The sequence below is a fragment of the Chanos chanos genome, chromosome 10 (genome assembly GCF_902362185.1).
Source record: "Chanos chanos chromosome 10, fChaCha1.1, whole genome shotgun sequence".
Taxonomy (NCBI): domain Eukaryota; kingdom Metazoa; phylum Chordata; class Actinopteri; order Gonorynchiformes; family Chanidae; genus Chanos; species Chanos chanos.
Window position 1 is genome coordinate 6,289,304 of NC_044504.1, and position 20,884 is coordinate 6,310,187.

Sequence of the window (20,884 nt, forward strand, 5' to 3'; positions counted from 1 at the left end):
TAATAGTAAACTAAAATTGAAGGTTACATTTTCTGTGTATATGTTGCAGCATTGATTATGTGAGAGTATGAGAATAACTGGTTTACACTTTCTCTCCTTCCACTTCCAAAAACAAAGTGTCAGGTCTGCCGTGCAGAATTACATGCTCAAAATATAACCCTTTTTATTTATTCGTTTATTTGTTTGTTTGTTTGTTTGTTTGTTTGTTTAGCTCTTCTCCAGTCGGTCTCGTAACGCCATTCAAAGTGTATGGGCCTAGCATTACAGGTCATTATCAGGAGACATTGCACTGAGCACAGTGAAACCTGTCTAGAACCTAAAGACTAGCTACAGCCAATATGTCTGTGTCACGAGGAAAGAGTGTAGGTCAGCTCTCCCATCGGCACCGTATGTGTTTATGGCATCTTTTCACCTCCCTACATGTCTAGAGCGACAGAAAGACTGGGAGAAGGCGTTTAGCTAAAACGTTTCTGTGTTCATTATAAAATAATTACTGTGAAATTCAAGCCAGAACACCGATCGTATGACAGGGCCAGCAAAGATGGATCTGTGTGTGTATTATAAATAAAATACAAAGAAATAACTTGGTGTCATTGTGTTATACATCCTAGGCGACATCTGAGACTCACCAATCAAAAATGAATAAATGATGTGACCATGTGTGTGTGTGTGTGTGTGTGTGTGTACGTCATGGTGCAAATACATGAGCACAATGAATTTGTCCTTCACCGGACTGGCAATTTACTCCACATATTGAGACTACCTTCCATAAATCACACGCATGTAAATATCAATTAATTTCTCTCATGCTGGAATATGATCCTCCCACTGGACAACAGCATGGTTATTACGCACCTCATACCGTTAGTGCATGAAACTTGTGCATAATCCAAAGCATGGACTGCATAATTATTAGACGATCAATAAAACAATCTCATCTCTCACATCATGTCCGGAGTCGGTATGGCGCATATTAATTTTGCCGTCGCCGGAGTTCGGCATCACGCCGCAGGTCCATCCAGTCTTATCATCCATCATTTTGCTAAATGGGTTAAATGGAAAATAAAGACCAGCTCTTTGTAATTCACTCCTGTCTGAACTGATTACACGTCTCCCCTCCCGATACCCCGTTCTTGCCTCTGCCCCCCCCCCCCGCCCCCCGCGCGGTCCTGACGCGCGGGGTCAGACATGTGACAAATGAGGCCGAGAAAGGGGTCACCCGCCTTGGCAAGGTGAGAATGCTAATAACGAGGGTTTCTCACTTAACAAAACGTTTAGTGGTTTCCTGGTTATCAGGAAAAGGTTTAATGGTCTAGCGCGTGGTTTATAAAGCACAGTTGAAGCATAATTAGCCATAGTTACCTGGAGAACCCCATGAATATTCTTAACTAAAGTGTCTGCTAACTTAAGACAACGTGATTTGACCGGAGACCTGGGTAAAGGTCATTTTTAAACCGCAGTGAAACGAAAACGAGGTTGTGCCAAAGTGAGTATCTGAAACATGAACTAAAATGAATACATTTTCAATAAACACAGAGAAAACACTTTCACAACGGTTGTCAGTATAGCTTTTTAGCAATTTTCATTAGCATTACCTCAGAAAAGTGTACCTATCTATCTTTTTTTTTTTTTTTTTTGCCATTGTTAATATTCTGTGCAAACAACAGATAGTCCAACTGACCTTTTTTTCCCTCCACTCAATCAAACATACTCAAAAAAGAGGGAGGCTGCAGTCGAAGTGTGTCAAATTCAATTTCCAGAACAGAAGAGAGTGGCTTCACCAGAGCTGCTGTGCCAGTGTCTTGTGCTTCTTTGTCTGAGTCAAACAGATGAACATGCTGAGATGTCCCCTCGTATCTGAGGTGTCTAATATACCCCCTGAGTCTAACTTCTGGCACTCCGCTGTGCCTCAGATATCTTTCTCTCTCTCTCTCTCTCTCTCTCTGTGCTACAAACATCCCTACCTACAGGTATACACAAGTCATTCGCCACATCCAGATGACCTGTCTGTCTCGTTTCGCTTCAATTTGCATATTAATTTAGTTCGAAATAAAATGCTTGGGGTCATGGAGATGTAGTGAGAAAAAAAAGAGAGAGAGAGAGAGAGAGAGAGAGCGAAAGAGAGAGGACAGACTAGGATGGCCACAGCGTAACAGACGGGGCTTTGTTTGACCGAGATGGTCTGATGGGAGGCCCAATCACTATGATCAATAACTGCAGACAGAAGCGACTTCAGCTGCAAAGTCACCGACCAAACAGAGAAACAGAGAAAGGACCTCATGCAAACCCCATTATTATGTGGAATGCAGGCAATTTCAGCTAGTTTCCCAGACAGGGACTTAAATCTTGAACTTAAATCACATAGCAGTTCGGTCCAAAGCTTGGCTGTATTCTCATCATGGACACTTACTATACAGTAATTGCCTATGCGTTATCAAGGCCACGTTACGCTAGTTAATATTTAATATATTGCATTCCACTTTGTAAGCGCTTCACGCAGCTCATAACTTATCAATCTGTCTATCTCACTCTCCCTCTCTCTCTAAGACACACACACAAACACACACACACACACACACTTGGTTGCTCTGATGTGAATGTCTGCATACACAGTTAGAAAGGCTGAAGGGCTTTTCAGTGTTTGCAGTGCAGCAGGGGGCCAGAGACCAGGCAGTAATTGGTGGTGAAAATGCCTGCAGTTTGAAGCCAATGAAAAGACACAGTGAAGGCCTCCACTCACCAGTTCAACTTAATAGAGATACCACGCAAACCAGCACTCAAAGATTAAGTGGATGAAGCTTGCACTCACAAATATATGAATACACACACGCAGACACACACGCGTGCACACACATGCGCGCACACGCACACGCACACACATACAAACACTTCAGGCATGGAGATGGAAGAAATGATTGCTGTTTTGATGTACTCACTTCTCACCTGTAAAACAGACAGACAGTTCATAAGCCTAAACACTAACACACAGACACACAGACACACAGACACAGAGACACACACACACACACGCTTCTGGAGCCCCCGGGCATCCAAATGCTTGTCAGCCGGGGTCTTTAACATCTGTGAACACACACACAATGTGACACAGCACACACACACCTCTACCTTAACATAATTAGAATAACAACATGTCAGTCACATCTATGATGATTTCACCTCAACTCTTTGTGGAACAAAATTAGTATACATACTATTACTGTCTCTACCCGCTACACACCAACATTCACACACACACACACACACTGTAATTACTTCCAGTCACATGGAGAGATGTTATCATCAAGAAAAGTAATTAAATTGCTCAGGTTTAAATGATTGTAAGAGCAATTACTCAGAAAAGCCACTAGCCCATCTGAAGAAGTGTGATATAAACATAAAAAGGTAAAGGAGGAGGGGGAGGACAGGGAGAGAGAGAGAGAGAGAGAGAGAGAGAGAGAGAGAGAGAGAGAGAGAGAGAGAGAGACTCATAATCAGGGTTTCTCATCCTTAACTCTATCACATCCTCTCAGTTCAGCCTCAGCTCTCAAAACCCAAGGCTGATGTTCAGTTCCTCTAGAGTTCACAAAACATGTATTATAGCCCGCTAACTCTTTTCATTTGCTAGCTTAACGTCTCCTGCAGACTACTGTTTGTCTGTGTTGTCTGTTTTTTTACACAGCGGTCCGCAATATGCCACGATAGATAAATGTAACATCTCCTACATGATTGGGTGATAAATTGTACAGGAGACAAAAAAAGGCTTAGCACAATGTCATGACCTCTCACAAGTCCCTAAAGTAAGATCTCTGGTTCCTTTGGTACTGACTCAGACTGTTTTTATCATAAGATGGGCTGGATTACCTTACGTACAGTCCAATCCGACATAAAGCAGAGAGGATCATGGGCGAAACAATGTCGAACGTTTTATTTCATAACTCTGGGAGAGAGTCTTGACCTTTATAAAACTGGCCCCGAGTCATCCAACAGAGCGACCTTGAAAATAACCAAAGTCTAACTGAAATTGGCCTACTGAAATAACCTTTTTTTTTTTTTTTTTTAAATCTTTTTCGTTCCTTATAATTAACTTTGGAAAATATTTGTACGATAACGGCAAAGTTGTCCTGACCTTGGAAAGAAAGGAAGAGACAATCTGTTTAGAAGCAAAGAAAATGACTGACATGAGCCAAGCAGAATTCCGCTCTCCCGTTGCATATAAACAACAAAAAAGAGGAGAAATCTAGATATTCGTTTCATGGAGCGCTGAAGTAAATTTGGACGTTAGTACTGGAAAAGCTCTCAAATTCAGAATTCACGCCAAATGTCTTCATGATAACAAATGGAAGTTGATAAATCTTCACAGAGAAAAGGTCAGAGAAAGCCTATGCAGATGTTTAACTGGTGCTATAATGACCAGTTGAGTCCCATTTGTCAGTTAGACTGGAGCTGGCAAAGCTCTTAGAGGGAGTACTCAGCTGACAACTTCACAGAGGGAGGTGCTAAGATTGAGCTACAGCACAAATCCCCTTCATTAAACCCAACAGGACCGTGTTTGTGGGTAAAGTGGTACAAGGAATACATGTGCTGCTCTACTAAGCACTGTAAAAAAAAAAGAAAAAAAAAAAAGGTTATTTTTATGAGTTACGCAACTCACGCTTCAGGCTCTTCTCAATAAGCAAATGAATTGGGATCTGAGATCAGTATTGAAAGATACCCACAGGCTGAGGTGCTTGTTTTCCCCTGGTGCAGTGTCCTGGAGACCCTGTTACTGCATTGCTGTTTTTCTTTTTGTTTTTTTTCTGGCAAGGTTTAGATCCATTCAAGCCCTTCGAGGCCACGGTAAACAACAACGGATGGAAAGTCATTCTGAGCTATAACATTCATCTTAAGGGAAAGAATTTCTCTGCTGATGGGAGCGGTCTCTTCCAGGGTAGCAGCGTCTCCCATCTGCAGGACAGGGCACCAGTGGAAACTGGATGGTTTGATGAGCAGGAAAACAATCCGAATCATATTTCACGACCATCCAAATTTCCAAACTCAGCCCAACGGAACAGGACTGAGAGACTCCAACAGAATTCCGCACAGTTCTAGAATCTTCACTGACACAAATGCCCTCATACAAAACTTACTTTCACTTTTCCTTTATCAATCTTTTGCCCTTCTCTCTAAGATTAATATTTAAAAAAAAAAAAAAATACAGCGCAATGTAGTCACATAGATAACAGTGAAATAATGTTTCTGAGTATTATTATGAAGTATATTATTATAAACAGGTTTGCATGCCTTTCTTCCTCCCCACATACATGAGGTATGTCATTAAAATCATATAAAAAGAAGCGAAATCAAGTGTTGATTAATGTTGTCATAAGCTCACTGTGGCCACGCTGTAGGAAGGAAGCCTAGTGGAGGAAGGCACTGTTCTATTTACCTATGTGGTGCTGAAAGCATCACTGATATTTTGGTTCGTCCAGTAACGGCGATACCTGCCGTCTCAGGGTGTGGCCAGCCACCCCTTCGGGACACCATTTACGCGCCGGGCAACAGGCGGAGTGGCTGTGCGTATGTTATCAGAGAGCCTGCGGGTCAACCAGCCCTCTGTTACTCTCTGTTCCCCTCCCCTGTCCCGCCCCCTGTTCCCCAGTCACCTATCAGATCCGATTTGATTTATTCGATTGATATGTTTGGTATGGGCTGACTACTGGAGAAATTTGAATGTCTCTGTCAACATAACGAGCCAAAATAAAATGTCATTGATATGCTGGCGTTCACAACAATACACAGAAGTTATTGCAGCATTTTCTTTTACACGGCATTATCAAAGTTAGAAAATGCATACTAACCGCTTCTCCTTAAGGAGTATAATGTAGATAGGTACAAGATATTAACCATCTACTTAAAAAGCAACTGTACCTTTTTGTATATTGCCTTTTTATCCACTCACCTTCTGCGGTATAATTACAGTAACATTAAACAGAAAGGAGCGATTCAGTTATGGGTACTTTGTATTAAATGACAAAGGCTGATATGATTGGCCAGGACAGTGGCTATTAGGGTCATTTTATAGTAATGAACTCATTGAAGTCACTCAGTGGGATGCATTCTAACACTGTTCTCCTTTTACACTAGGCACTTTCCCCCCTTGAAACCAGCCTTTTTTCTCTAAAAAAAAAAACAAAAAAACTTAAAAAGCAGATTAGGAACTACTTAATTAAGAACATGAAGGTGCTGCCAAGCACAGAAGAGACCCTTTAGTCATAACTGGCTATTTCAGTCTGCCAGCCTCTGTGTAGCGAAGTGTACATTAGGAATTTCTAATCATTTCCAATAATTAGGTATCTTTATGAGGTTTACTATGTCATTTCTTGGCAGCCTATGAGGCTTTTTGTTTGAATCCATCATACGTCTACACTGTGCTTTTTCTGCTTCCATGAGAACACTGAAATTGACCAAAGACACAATACATGCCGTCATGTTTATTGCTTGGGACTGAAGCAGATATGAGTGATTTTATGTCTCTACACAGATTTAAAGTAGGAATTGCTTTATTTTCACTGTCTCTAGAACTGCACAACACCACCCCCCGCCACCACCATAAACACATACACACACACACACACACATAGGGCCAGGATTTTGTATTTTGTTGAGGATAACTTAGACAGAGATATTAACTTTTGGTTGTGCACCCTTGAGCTAACAGAATGTAATCTATTGCATATTTATTTATTTTAGCTTCTGTACATTAACCTTGTACAGTCAAAAACTTTTCTGTAAGTAGAAATATGAACCTAGCTTTATTTATTTACTGTTTGTTTATTTCGATTTGCTTTTAAAGGCATGGTATAGAAGTGTATGTCCTTGGAAAAGTTTGTGTGTGTTTGATATTGAAGTTCTGTGCATCAGCAGCTCATATAAACAATCAGTCAAAGACGTGGACTCTGATGTACTGAATACACCTGTGTAATGTGCATTGAGTGTGTGTGTGTGTGTGTGTGTGTGTGTGTGTGTGTGTGTGTGTGTGTGTGTGTCTGTGTGAGCATGCGTCTATGTTTGTGTGTGTCTGTGTGTGCATGCATCTATGTTTGTGTTTGTGTGTGTGTGTGTGTGTGTGTGTGTGTGTGTGTGTGTGTGTGTGAGCATGCGTCTATGTTTGTGTGTGTCTGTGTGTGTGTGTGTGTGTGTGTGTGTGTGTGTGTGTACTCACCTCTCTCTGTTGAATTTGAGTGAGTGTAGGATGGCTGGACGTCTCTGCCTGAGGTTCCAGAGGTGCAGTGTATCATCTGCGCAGGCTGTGACCAGCGCCCCCTGTGGACAACAGGAGCACCAACACTATCTCACCTTAAAGAATCAGCCAGTCAACCAACGCTCACACGCAGTTCTCCAGTTAGACTCATATGCTCAGCCAGCACACACGCGCTGTCATTTCTGTGCATTTTGAAGACATGACCCATGTAATTACATATATGAAAAAAGATTTCAGCACAAACTGCAGAGAAAGGAAAAAACCTTCGCTTTCTTTTTATCTCTCTCTGTTTCATTAAAGAAACAGAGAGAGACGGAGAGATGAAGAATTTCATGAATCTGCACATGCGAAATTGGTAAAAGAAAAATTGGTCTCGGTTTCCATCCGAGAGCTAACTGTCGATAATTTTCTCTTTTCCACTTCCTCCGTTCCATCTCTTCTCATTCCTCATGACAGAAAGTCAAAAGATTTTTTTTTTCAATCTTTCATTTCTGGCATCATACACATGAACAGATCCACTGAGCCACAACTGTAGTGAATACCACAAACTACCAGACAGTCCTGCAAACATTTGGGCGCATATTTTGGGTATGAAATGATGCATCCAAAATTATATCGTCAAACGCAGACTGTTTTTCAGTGTATTTCAAAGTTTCAAGGTTCATATTTCATGAAGTAAAGGTTTTTTTTCTTTTTTTTTTTTTGAACAGCTTGATGGAGAATGATAAAATGTGAATGAGTCCATGGGTCTGGAAGAGCGAGTTCCTTAGCGTATGACTGTGAGTGTGAGAGAGATTTCTCATAATGATACCCTGTGTGGGGAATGTTTTTGTATGCATTTCATGCATATTTCATGATTTTTTTTTTTTTTTTTTTTTACAATTTTTGCTTAAAGAAAATTTGGATGTGGATGCAGAGACAAAAATGTTAATGGGTTTTCACTCAGAGAGACTCTTCTAATGTGATGTTGTTGAGTGATCGGACGTGAGAGAATCTGTAAGCAAAGTCTGTGAAAAGAATGAATGAATGAATGAACGAACGAACGAACGAACGAACGAACGAATGAATGAATGAATGAATGAATGATTGGTCTGGGGGAAAAAAAAGAAAACAGAGATAAAAGTCCTGAAATGAAAGGATAAGACAAGTTTGTCACTAAAGCGTGTCTCGTTAAAAAAGGCTAAGCGTATTCTCCATGACTCTCACCCCTTTCTCTCTGTCCCCCATCGATCTTGGTGACAGAGAGAGCGAGAGGAAGACACACAGAGAGAGAGAGAGAGAGAGAGAGAGAAGCTACTCTCTCCTCTACCGCTCCTCCATTAGCCTTGAGCTGGGACTTTAAAATCAACTCACGAAGCTTGACCACCGAGTTAACGAAGGAGAGAAAAAAACAAACGACAAAACCAGTGAAAGAGGATTTTCCCTAAGTCTCAGTGGGACAGACTGACTAAAGCCTTTGAACTGTTAATATTGACAGTATAGGCCAAAAAAACCCTCAACTAATTATTTTATTGAACATTTATATGAGCAAATCAAAGCAAACACTTTTGCAAAGGCAAAAGCCAATAGCTAGTTCATTGTCAACTGTGTGTTAATATGGCAAATTAATACTATGTGACTGAAGACCCTTTGGGCAATAATTAACCATCATCTTCAGGCAATTCTGTAACGTGATAGCCACATATGCTTCTGTTTTCTTCTCTCTCTCTCTCTCTCTCTCTCTCTCTCTCTCTCTCTCTCTCCCCCTCTCTCTCTTGCTCTCTCTTTGACTCCTTCCTTATTACCAAGCTGCATCTCATCCTCTTGCTCTAACTCTGCTCCCCTCTCTCTCTCTCTTCGTGTGGTGTTGTCAGTGGAGATCTATCAGTCAGGCGACTGACACCTGTGTTTCCACGGTGATGGTGTTTAGATAAACATGCTCCCTGCCACCTCTCCGCAGAGAGAATAAGGAAAGGAGACGAGGAGAGGGAGGGAACAACAGAATGTCTACATGAGATAGAAAAAGAAAAAGAGCATGGAGGCAGGTTGGTGTGTGTGTGTCTGTGTGTGTGTGTGAATGTGTGTGTGTGTGTGTGTGAGAGAGACAGAGAGACAGAGAAGGAAAGGGATGAAGGTTTTGAAGTCCAGTACACTCTATTTACGAGTGCCTGTTTGAGTGAGTGTGTGCGTGCATGTGCGTGTGCGTGTGTGCGTGTGTTTGTGTGAGTGTCTGTAGATGTGTGGGAAGAGATGTTTGTGCTTATTTTACACAGACTTTGTATGCAAACAGAACTACCTTGAATCTTTTTGCAAAAAAGAAGAAAAGGTAACGTTAAAAAAATGATGATGCCTTTTATGTCTTGTAGCATCCTGTGTCTGAATTCTAATGTACTCATAAATACATGTACACTCATGCAGCTGTTAGAATGACAGTTTGATGTGGCACACATATGCATATGCACACACAGTCTCTCTCTTGCTCTCTCTCTCTCTCTCTCTCACACGCGCACACACACACACACACACATACACACACACAAAGAGAAGAAAATGAACAGCCAAACCAGCACATGACAAATGATTGGAGAATTTTTGTGTTTGTGTGTGCAGCGTGCGTGTGTGTGTGTCTGTGTGCGTGCGTGCATGCGTGCGTGCATGTGTGTGCGTGCATCCTTTCATCTAATTATTATGGTTACCTTTACATCTGAAAGCTTGAGTTCATAGAGGTCAACTGTGTGTTCAGTCAATTGTGTGAGTTGGTTCCAATAGCTATATATGTATCAATCTCACAGACACCCAATCTTTTACACTTTACAGTCTGTCATACACACACACACACAAGTGGAGTTACAGTGTGTGTGTCTGAATGTGTGTGTGTGCGTGCATGCATGCGTGTTCGCGCATATGTGTGTGTGAGTGTGCCTCCATGTGTGTGTGTGTGTGTGTGTGTGTGTGGGTGGGTGTGTGTGTGTGGACTCCATGTCAAGAGCTGCAGACTGTCAGACTGTCAAGTCTCAGACTGTGAACACAGCCACTCATTAGTTCCCATTAGAAATGTCATGAGTCAGGGGTGTGGAAACACACACAAACACACACACACACACACACACACACAAGTAGATTTATATATATGGTGTGTGTGTATGTATAATCTGGAACATCTGACCATGAAAACACACTTTTGTTTGTTGTGGTATTTTCTGGTCACTAATGTTGCCACGTACATGTCTGAGTCTTAGCTAAGCCCAGAGTGAACTGTACAGTTATCTCTGTCTGCAGAGCTGTCTGAAAGCCCACTGATCTAAGGGCCCGAGGACTTTGTGATTTTCAGGCTTTTGTGAACGGCAGAGACGGTGTCACGCAGCGGCACCCTGTCTGCGACTGATCCCTCACCGATCTCAGACAAGAACGCCCCGTCATACTTCAATACCAGACGTGGAACCGACCCTTTTCACGTTCTCCCACCTGGGGAGGAGACAGTGTAAGTAAAGCTGATCTTACCTTTTCTTCAGAACAACTGGCATATTGCAGCTTCTTCTTGAGCTCCTTTGATAACTGCACTTTCTCACTGGATTTAGAATATGACCCAGAGACAGAATGGACCACTACAGTTAAGAGACTTATTTCACAACAGAGATGTTTTTCCTTTCCTTTGATCACGTTGTCATTTCTCGTCTAAGTCACTGGTACTTAGACTAGCTTACGTTTCCTACACAGATACGAGTCATGTCATTCCCTCATTAACATTCATTCATTTGTATGTCTCTGTCAGGTCTCTGTCTCTACCGCCCTGCTTCCTGGCCAATCAGAGCCAAGTTGGCTCTGATTGGCTAAACACTGCGTTAGTTAATTGTGTGCACCTGCCCCCAATTCATTCCCTTGTTGTGTCTGTGTATATATACCCCTGTCTTTTCCTGTATACCCTCGGGAAGTCTTTAAGAGACTTCTCAAAGAACAGAACAAATCTAAGTGATACATACATACATACATACATACACACACACACACACACACACATATATATGTGTGTGTGTGTGTGTGTGTGTGTTTATAGGAAGGAATGAGGTGACTGAATGAAACAGGTGTGCATTATCATTAGATAATGAGCAGAATGCAACAGTGGTTGATGATCTGGAGAATCTGAACACTGATAGGTCTGGTCAGAGAGAGGAGGAGACTTACTCTCAATCATACGAGTATATCAAGTCATGTATTTTTAAGTCTCTGTGTGTTCCTAGTGTACTGACCGTGCTCTGCTCACTCTCTACAATTCTTGGGTGGGCTGTATATATACCTGCTCTTGGGTGGTCCGTATATATATATATATATAATGACGAGTCCACTGACTCTGCACTCCCTGATTTTTGGAACGGTTGTCAAATGTTAAATTCAGCTGACAGAAATCCTATCATGAGACATCATTTCACTCTTAAAGGTCAACTGACTCTGGGTAGCTCTGACACTTTAAATCTGACGATGGGCTTAAATAAATTCATTTCTTATCTGTGTTTGCCTCCGTTTAAAAGCAACGACCAGCGGCTGAAACGTTTTATTGCTCTCTGAACTCGATTTGATTGATTTAGTCGAAATTGATTTAGTTTTTTGGGTTTTTAATTAAAAGTGTCAACTAAATGAACATCAAATGTATCAAACCTGAAAATAAAACACACTGGTTTATATTTATCAAGGGCATGAGAGCTGTGAGGTGGTGAAACAAAAGGACTAAGGATTTTGTTTGTTGCGTTATGTTGTGCAAATACTATACATATATACTGCATACATACAATACATAAGCTTTACATATGCAAAGACAGTGACTGTTGAGAGTCATGCCTGGAGGGCCAGTATGTATATGTGTATTTGGATATTACTGTTCAATAATCAGATAAGTGAGGTATGGGAAACCAAAGGAGAGCACTCTCTGGCTCATTAAGTCCTTTAATGAGCCAATGAACTTGTGAGTTGTTATAAAACCTAGTGCCAAAAATTCACTAATCCTAACAATCTAAATATAAACCAAAATAATATTTTGCCTCTGGCACCCATTTGACTATGCATGTGTATGCATGAATATGAGTGTGTGCGTGCGTGTGCGTGTGCGTGTGCGTGCGTGTGTGTGCGTGTGAGTGTGTGCGTGCGTGCGTGTGTACGTGCATGTGTGTGTGTGTGTGTGTGTGTGTGTGTGTGTGTGTGTGTGTTCATCTGTGTGCCTGTGTGCATGCATGCCTGCATGCGCGTGCGTGTGGGTGTGTGCGTGCGTGTGTGTGTATGTGCCTGTGTACACGCGTGTGCCTGTGTGCATGCATGCGTACATGCGTGTGCCTGTGTGTGCATGCGTACCTGTACGTGCCCATGTGTGTGCGTGTGTGTTTTTCTTACCTCATTGATGAGGAACTGAAGCTGAATCACAGCTGCTCCACTCTCGTGCTGACAGTAACAGTCCACCCCTGGTCGTCCCAGACTGAGAGAACCAACTGGTTAAGGAAAGCACTTACTGGGAGAGCGAATTCATGTAAGCAGTTCACACTGAAGTATTTTAATGCATTAATAACAGATATTATTATCAGTGGAACAACACCTATCGCAAAGTAATAGTCTGCCATTACACCCCGATGACATCACTCTGCTTGGCCACATCTGGACGCCTGACATTTCCGTCTGTATGTGTCCCTGGACGTTGATCTTCCAGGACTTGACGGTTCTTTCTACTTGCTCTGCAACGGTGGAATGATCTCCCCACACGTGTGAGAACTACTGAAGGCCTCATCTTTTGAAAGGTCACCTTTGTTCCTGAACTTGAATTAACCCAGACTGCTTTAGTTCTTACGCTAAAAACATTTCATTGATGTCGACCGGCGTTTTTTTTTCGTGGGAGGGTTCCATATTTGACAGTGGGGATCTGCTAAATAAACAAATCTATAAAAACTGAAACTCTTAATTGTAACTTTATCACTTAATCTCTTGCGTAACTTAAACACACATAGTTTGTCTGTGTGCCATGAGGTAAGAGGAAAATTCTGAAACCAAATCTGAAGTTCTCTAACTCTCTCTCTCTCTCTCTCTTTCTCTCTCTGTTTCTCACTCTCGCTCCTCTTCCTCCTCCTCCTCTTCCTCCTCCTCGTCCTCCTGCAGTCTGTCTGTGTGTCTTTCCTACAACAACTCAAGTGTTGTTTTTCCTCCTTTCTCCCTGGTGTCTCTGACCAAAAAAACATGCCCGAAGGTATGAGAAAGAGGTAGAGAGAACAAAATTATTTATTTATTTATTATTTTTTTTTTTTTTAAAAAGTTATTTCAGAAACAGAGCTGAGTCATTGTTTACAATGGATCCCTCTCTAAAAACCCATATTCCAAAAAAACTTGTGAGAATTCTCGACTTTTTTTACACTCACTAAGAGACAGGTTTGTGGTTCTGGTTATTAAGTTTCTTTATGATGTGCTGTCTCATAAATTCAGCTGTCCACTGCAGTAAAAAAAATTATTCTGAACAAGTGTCTTTGAATACCCAGCAGTGAGTTTCCATCAGCGAGCGGGCAACACAGAATCCAAACACGATATGATCCGTCCTCAAACGCCATCACTGGATCAGTTCTGTAGTTCTTCACACGACACGTTTGACAATGTCATCGTTCGCCTCTCATCGTCTGCATGGTCGCTCTGCCATGACCACAGAGACCTGCGTTGTGAGGTCTGAAGTATGACAGCAGTATTGGAGAATTATCTCTGAAGAATTTCAAAACAGACATGTAAAGGAAAATGAAAAAAAAAAAAAAAGGAAATAGCAGGGCCTTCAAGACCTTTGGAAGATGGAATATGCATATATCAAACCATGACAGACACAAACACACACACACTCACACACACACACACACACACACACACACACACACCTACACCTGGTGCAGTAAGGCTGCCTATCAGTAGTGAACAGGGCCTCAAGCTCAGATGCCTCTGTTCTGCATGAGAGTCCCCTCTCTCTCTCTCTCTGTCTTTCTCTCTCTCGTTCTCCCACTCTCTCTTTCTCTGTGTCTCCAATCAGTTCAGTTCAGTGTGACTGACTGGCATGTCTGCAGTGACTACACTGCGAAAGCATCTGGACCTCGTAAGATGTTAGAATTTAAGTGCAAACCAACTAAATGATAAGAGTGAGGGGAAAAACACCTTTGATAATGAGATAAGATAAAACTGTATTCGTCTCAAAGGAACTCTTGTGCCACAGTGGCTCTGATAATACACAGAAAAAGGTGACAGGTAATATGTTTGTGTGTGTGTATGTATGTGTGTGTGTGTGTGTGTGTGTGTGTGCATATGTATTATAGAGTAACAAAACAGTAATCTTGATGAAGAGTACTGGAAGGAAAGGTAGGTAGCTGAACAGTGATGGCCGTTTTTCTGTCTGTCTATCTGAACTGCAGGAGTATGTCAGTTCTACCTTTACTAACAGACTGAGACAGTGAAAAAAGACAAAAATTAACCAGTCGTTACCATACAGTAGGTAATGTACATAGGAGATGACATTAGGAGCATGTGCGCACGCGCACGCGCACACACACACACACACACACACACACACACACACACACACACACACACAGCCATATCACAGCTCTGAATATTTTAAACAGATCTTCCCATGGGAATCCTCCTATTGATTTCCTTCTTTCTCTCTCCTTCTCTCTATCTCTCTGGTCACACACACACATACACACACACTCAGATCGATCAGACTGCCTCAGAGAAATCAAATACTGGTTCAGAGTGGGGAGAAGAGAAGCCTCATCACACTCTCTCTCTCTCCCTCCCTCCCTCCCTCCCTCCCTCTGTCTCTCTCTCTCTCTCTCTCTCTGTCTCTGACACATGATGCACCTCCATTCCTAATTTTGACTCTCCACACTGAAGATCATTAAACGCACTTAAATCCATCTGTTTCAATCTTATCAGCCTTTTTTTTTCTTCCTAGATCTCACACACAGACAGAGAGCGGTGGATAGAAGGAGCAGAGAGACAGACAGAGAGAAAGACAGACAGACAGAGAGAGAGAAAGACAGAAAGAGAGAGAGAGAGAGAGAGAGAGAGAGAGAGAGAAAGAAAGACAGAGAGAGAGAAAGACAGAGAGACAGAGAGAGAGACAGAGAAAGAAAGACAGAGAGAGAGAGAGAGAGCTATGTTTACAGTAACACATGTCCATTTTGATGGCTCTCCCAGGTGAGGAGAAGCTGAAGGACTGACGACAAGGCCAAACCTGTAAACAAAGAAAAAAGCCACATCTCTCCTGTCTTTTCATACCGACCCATGCATTCGCCCGCACGCGTGGGTGAGAGTGTGTTGTCCACTTGTTCTTTCCAAAGACATTCAGTAAAAAAACATAAAACATCTTTCATAACTGAGACAGTCATCTGTGCAGGCATCAAGGACAGTAAGAGGTCAGGTAATACAAAATAGGGGGGAAAAAAAGAAGAAATGGAAAAAAAGAACAGGTCTCTCTAACTGTCAAAAACATTGAAATGCAGCAATAAAGGCACCTCTGGCAAAAAAAAAAAAAAAAAATAGACTCATAAAAGAAGATAAAAAAAAACCTCATCATAATAAAAAAGAAAAATACATACATAAATGAATGAATAAAGTAAAGGAACCAGAAGGAAACGTGAGTATTAAGGTTCAGCATTGTCTTTGCCGTTTCCACTCTCAGAGTTCAGGTTAATGAGAAGCTATGTCACGGATCATGTGTATTTGGTGTGTGCATGTGTGTTGGGCCCTGTGTTTAATTGTTCTGCATGCGTGATCGTCTGTTAATCGTACTTTATTAAATGTTCTTTGCGAGTGTGTGTGCTGCACAGACACACACACACACACACACACACACACACACACACACACACAGAGAGAGAGACAGAGAGAGAGAGAGCACGTGCCAACTAATTACTGTACATTGTTATGCATAGTATAATACAACATCTGGTAAAACTAGTCTACTCTTAATACAGAAACGTGAAGACTGGAAATTTGATACGATAAGAGATCATTCAGGGACGTTTGGAAAGACTGGATTAGCTGACAAACGAGCATGCTGAGTGGAAAAAAAAAAACTGAGTGAGATTTATGACAGGCCCACATTCCAAAACCATAAAGATGGCTTTCTTTAGTACTGTAGTAAAGCGAAACCATTTCTGTCATACTGTAAAACCGTATGATACAAATGACACTCTTTGTTGGTACCTTACACTGTGCTACTACAGTTTCATGCAGAGCGACAGTTTTTGGAGTCGCCTAAAGAAGTGTTTATTATAAAAGACTGTAATAGAGTGTACTGTACTAATGAAATGAAAATCACTACCGACATCTTAAATTTATTTAACAGCATTTTTTTAAAAGCTGCCCAGAAGTCCTTAACGCTACGAGTCCGAGTACAGTGGTACACCAGAAGAGTCACGCATGATGTTTTTAGAGAAACAGAGAGAGAAAAACAGAAAAAAGAGAGAGAATGTGTGATGAGTCATATACAAATTAAAAAAAAAAGACAGGATGGAGGGATAAAGAGGTAAAGGCTATAGAGGCTGAAAATGAAACTGGAGTTGATGGAGAGGTGATTCAGACAGGAGGCAGTGCTGAAGAAAAGAAATTGAAAAAAAAAAGAGAAAACCAAAGAGAAAAAAAAGATCAGTTGGGTTTTCAAGCGGTGACTCAGAGAGAGTGGGAGAAAAAAGTCAGGTTAAGTCTAATAGTGTCAGTGTCACCAATACACACATACACACACACACACACACACACACACAGACCAAAAGGTAATGTAAGTTGTATGACTCACAGGCCTGATCATGCTATGCTGTCAGATAAACCTGCCAGTCTCTTTGTGTCTAAAAGCAGCAATGAGCCTCTCCATCGCTGACTGACACACCACGACCGCCGTGTATCTAACAGTATTATTCTTTCAAAAAAAAAATAATACTGTCCAGGAACAGGAGCGCAGCATGAGAATTCCCCATTAGTCTTATCATGAGACAAAAAAAAACGCTCCTCTGAAATGTATTTTCCTCTCAACGGAACACTTTTCAAAGAGAGGCCTCACAGTGACATGAGAAGAAGAGAAGATGAATAGCAAAAGACAAAACAACAACAACGACAACAGCAAAAATGAAAGTATTGGATTTATCCATGTACTGCATGATCATAATGATGAAAACACGATCAAAAACGTGTTTTTCAAGCGCTCCCACCGCATTCGGAACGTTTTCACGGTAACGTTCGTAGAACATTTAGGGATCGTGGTAGTGATCTGTTCGAATTGGGTTGGGTTTGTCTCACCAAGAATAAACGATACTCCTCTATGTTTGAAGCTGCCGGTTCGTTGGACTCATACTCAAGCGGGAGGCAGGAAGCAAGTCCGCAGGTGTAAAAAGCACCCTGCCAGGTGGCTTTACGGACGTGAGAAGCAATTTCCACTTTAGGTCATCGAGTGAGGATAATTTTACAAAGTGCAATGGGTCCTGTGAAGAATCTGTGCAGGCCTAAACAGGCGCTGGTCCCTGGAACCGCACCCTTATTCTGTCCACGTGTCCAGTCACCGCTCAGACCAGTCATATCGCTCGATGGGAGCGAATCTACTGTGATTCCAAGAAAATATACTGCACATTACTTTACACTCGAGCTGTTAGTTAACATGTCACGGTTACATTCTTTCTTCTCCTTCCGCGACTTTACCTGAACACTTGCGTTTTAGATGCCTGCCTAACTCACAATATAAAACCCCGTCATTTCACAATTATGAACCGAGCTGAATTAGATTCTACTTCACCAGCCTTATCGATGTGAACGTAGGCCTAAGAGACGGACGATGAAAACTGTGGCGTGTAAGGCATTTGTTTGTGGATAACGCGCACACAAATCCCCGAGGATGTGTGTGGTCTGTGCTGACGGACAGAGGGAGGAAAAAAGGAGGGAAGGAGACAGACGAGAGACAAAGGCGCGGCAGAAAAAGCGTGTCTAAAACACTTATTCTATTCATCAACACCATACATCTGTCATTTCTTCAGTTTATCAAGATATGCCCTTTTTTTTCCCCCTTTGTTGTACTTATCGTTCATTTTTTTCCTGATTTCTATAATTCATGGTATCTTGAGTGCTTTTATGGGCTATTAGACGCTCTCTAGCCGTCGTTCCACAAATAAAACGACTCAAATGTGCCCAGCAGTGGTCTTTTTGCGACAAGACAAACAAAAGAAAGTTTTAGTGTTTGTGCAGCGAGGTAAAGCATACTGGTAGGATCTCTTTAGGCTGCTGAAAGCACACTGAATGGGGCAGACTGGATGAGACACTAGTGGGCATTGTCTGGCGGTAACGGGCGCGGTGAGTAAATGTGCGGTTCTCACATTAAAAGCACATAAAGTCTATAGTGTGCTAGGGTTATTAATGAGTTTGCCCTTTTTAACACTCAGGCACAAGAGCTCTGGCCTTTTTCACCGCCGTTACAGCAGGAAGACCTTAAGGACTGACTGCAGATACAGGATATGACAAAGACCACGTAGCCTCCATAGACTGTCCTCATTACAGGACGTCAACACATACTGATTATCACTCCACTGTGGAAGAGCTGATCTCAGAGAGAAGCGAGAAATTTGTGTGCGTGCGTGCGTGTGTGTGCGCGTGTATTTGTGTGTGTGTGCGTGTCTGCACATGTGTGGGTATGTGTGTGTCTGTACACGTGCGTGTGTGTGAGTGGGTGTGTATGTAATGTTTTTGAGGTGTTGTGTGGACCAAACATACCCATCATGACCTCAGTATCTGACCAGCGGTGGGGTTGGGGTTAGAGTTTAGTTACAGTACAATGGAAGTCAATGGGAACGGCAATGCATTCCGAATTATGTGTGTGTGTGTGTGTGTGTTTATATGTGCATAATGTGTTTAAACACAACAACCAATCAAGAAAATAAACCAAATAAAAACAGCTGATGCTGAGTTCTCGCTGCATGAGATAGCGGCGCTGGCTGAAGAGAATGTGAGGAGGGAGGCGTGAGTGAGATCTCCGTTTGTTTTTCTCTCCGCTCTCATGAGCAGCTCATGAGCAAACCACGCTAATTAAAACACTGCCATAACTCCAGCCGCACCAAATTACACAGCAATCTGTTTTCTGTGGGTAGCCCCCAGTCAAAATTGTGCCTCTGTGTGTGTGTGTGTGTGTGTGTGTGTGTGTGTGTGTGTGTCTGTCATGTGTGTGTGTGTGTCTCTGGACCAAATTGTCAGGACTGAAATTGGGTACAATTTCATGTTTTTGTCTCTGTGTGAGGTCTGCTCTCAGTTTATGTGATACTGTTAACCATGCCCTAAGCCAAGCTTTCAAAAATCCAATGGAGACTCCACTACCCACGGGATATGGCTGAGGTATGATCTGAAAATGTTGATCTGTGTGTGCATGTGTGTGTGTGTGTGTGTGTGCGCACACCACATACACACTCTATGACAGTAACAGCATATAACATTGGACCTGTCGCACAGGGTGTAAATTCTGTGTGTGTGTGCTATATGCGTGTACTGTATGTGTTCATTTTATTGTTTTATCATTTGTATTTGTGGCAGACACAGGAGGAAGCTGTTCTGGGGACGGTCCGGTCCGATAGGAGGTCTGGTCTGAGGTAAAACATTGACTTGATCACAACTATCAGCCATGTTACAAGTGCAAGATAACAGTAGACACATGGTACAAAGCCAGAGTGAGGCCTCTGTAGATATTTCATTTCATTTCAATAGCGGTCGCTCACGGCCACATATGGCATAGTAACATTTAAAAAAAAAAAAAAAGACCCATAATCTTGGGATCTCTGGTACCTCCTTCAGCCAACAGCGTCTGTACACTCCAGCCTCCAAAATGTTTTATTTAATATCGGCCAAGACCGGCTTTCAGAGGAATTACCCCCAGCGCACAACAAGTTGTGAATGGTTTCACTGTGCCATCTGTGTTCAGTGGAGCTGACAATGCCAAAGCATTGTAGCAAAGGCTATCTCTCCGCTCCAAACGGCCACTGGAGAAAGTCTAATCAGTCGGGCAGGAAAAAGCCGGCCCGTGTCCAGATCTTAACTGAAGGTTTTATGGTTGAATGGGAAATGTTCCGCCGACGCGCAGGTGCCGCGACACACACCTGCACACGGGTGCCTCAGGCGCTCTTAACACGGGAACGGGATTAAGGTTTGGATTAACGTTCGACTCTCAAGGGGTTTGTATGGTTAAAAGACGGGTTACGTATCGGTGCGGCTGGAAATGTGTTTATGTGTTTTATCTCTGTTTTGTCAACACAAATTAGCACTCCTTCGCTACGAGAGGAATTGATGTGCAGAAATGACATTATACAGAGCAGTCTGCGTGTGTGTGTGTGTGTGTGTGAGGGAGTGTGTGTGTGTGTGTGTGCACGTGTCAGTGCCCACGGTTTGTGCATTTTGCCAGTGCTACGTGATACTGTGGGTGATAAAATGTGATAACCCAGCTAGCGTTAATACAGCCATCACAGGCCGGATGATTAATGCAGATTAGCATGTCATGCTTGTGGCATTATGCTAATTTTGCCTGCATGTTCGTTTGTTCACTCTGTGTGTGTGTGTGTGTGTGTGTGTGTGTGTGTTTGTGTTTGTGTGCATACAAATTTAGACACATTTACATGAAAAGCCTCACATCTCCAAATT

At 42.3% G+C, this 20,884-nt stretch overlaps 1 protein-coding gene across 2 annotated transcripts in view; it reads right to left on the minus strand.

Moving 5' to 3' along the window:
- The window catches only part of stxbp5l (syntaxin binding protein 5L), a 126,015-nt gene that overhangs the window by 62,248 nt on the left and 42,883 nt on the right, over positions 1–20,884 (minus strand). For both annotated transcript variants that reach the window (XM_030786490.1, XM_030786489.1), the window contains exons 3-4: positions 12,599–12,680; positions 7,202–7,302 (exon numbers count right to left, since the gene is read on the minus strand). In XM_030786490.1, coding sequence (XP_030642350.1) covers positions 7,202–7,302; positions 12,599–12,680 — 183 coding nt within the window. The remainder of the gene's footprint in view (positions 1–7,201; positions 7,303–12,598; positions 12,681–20,884) is intronic.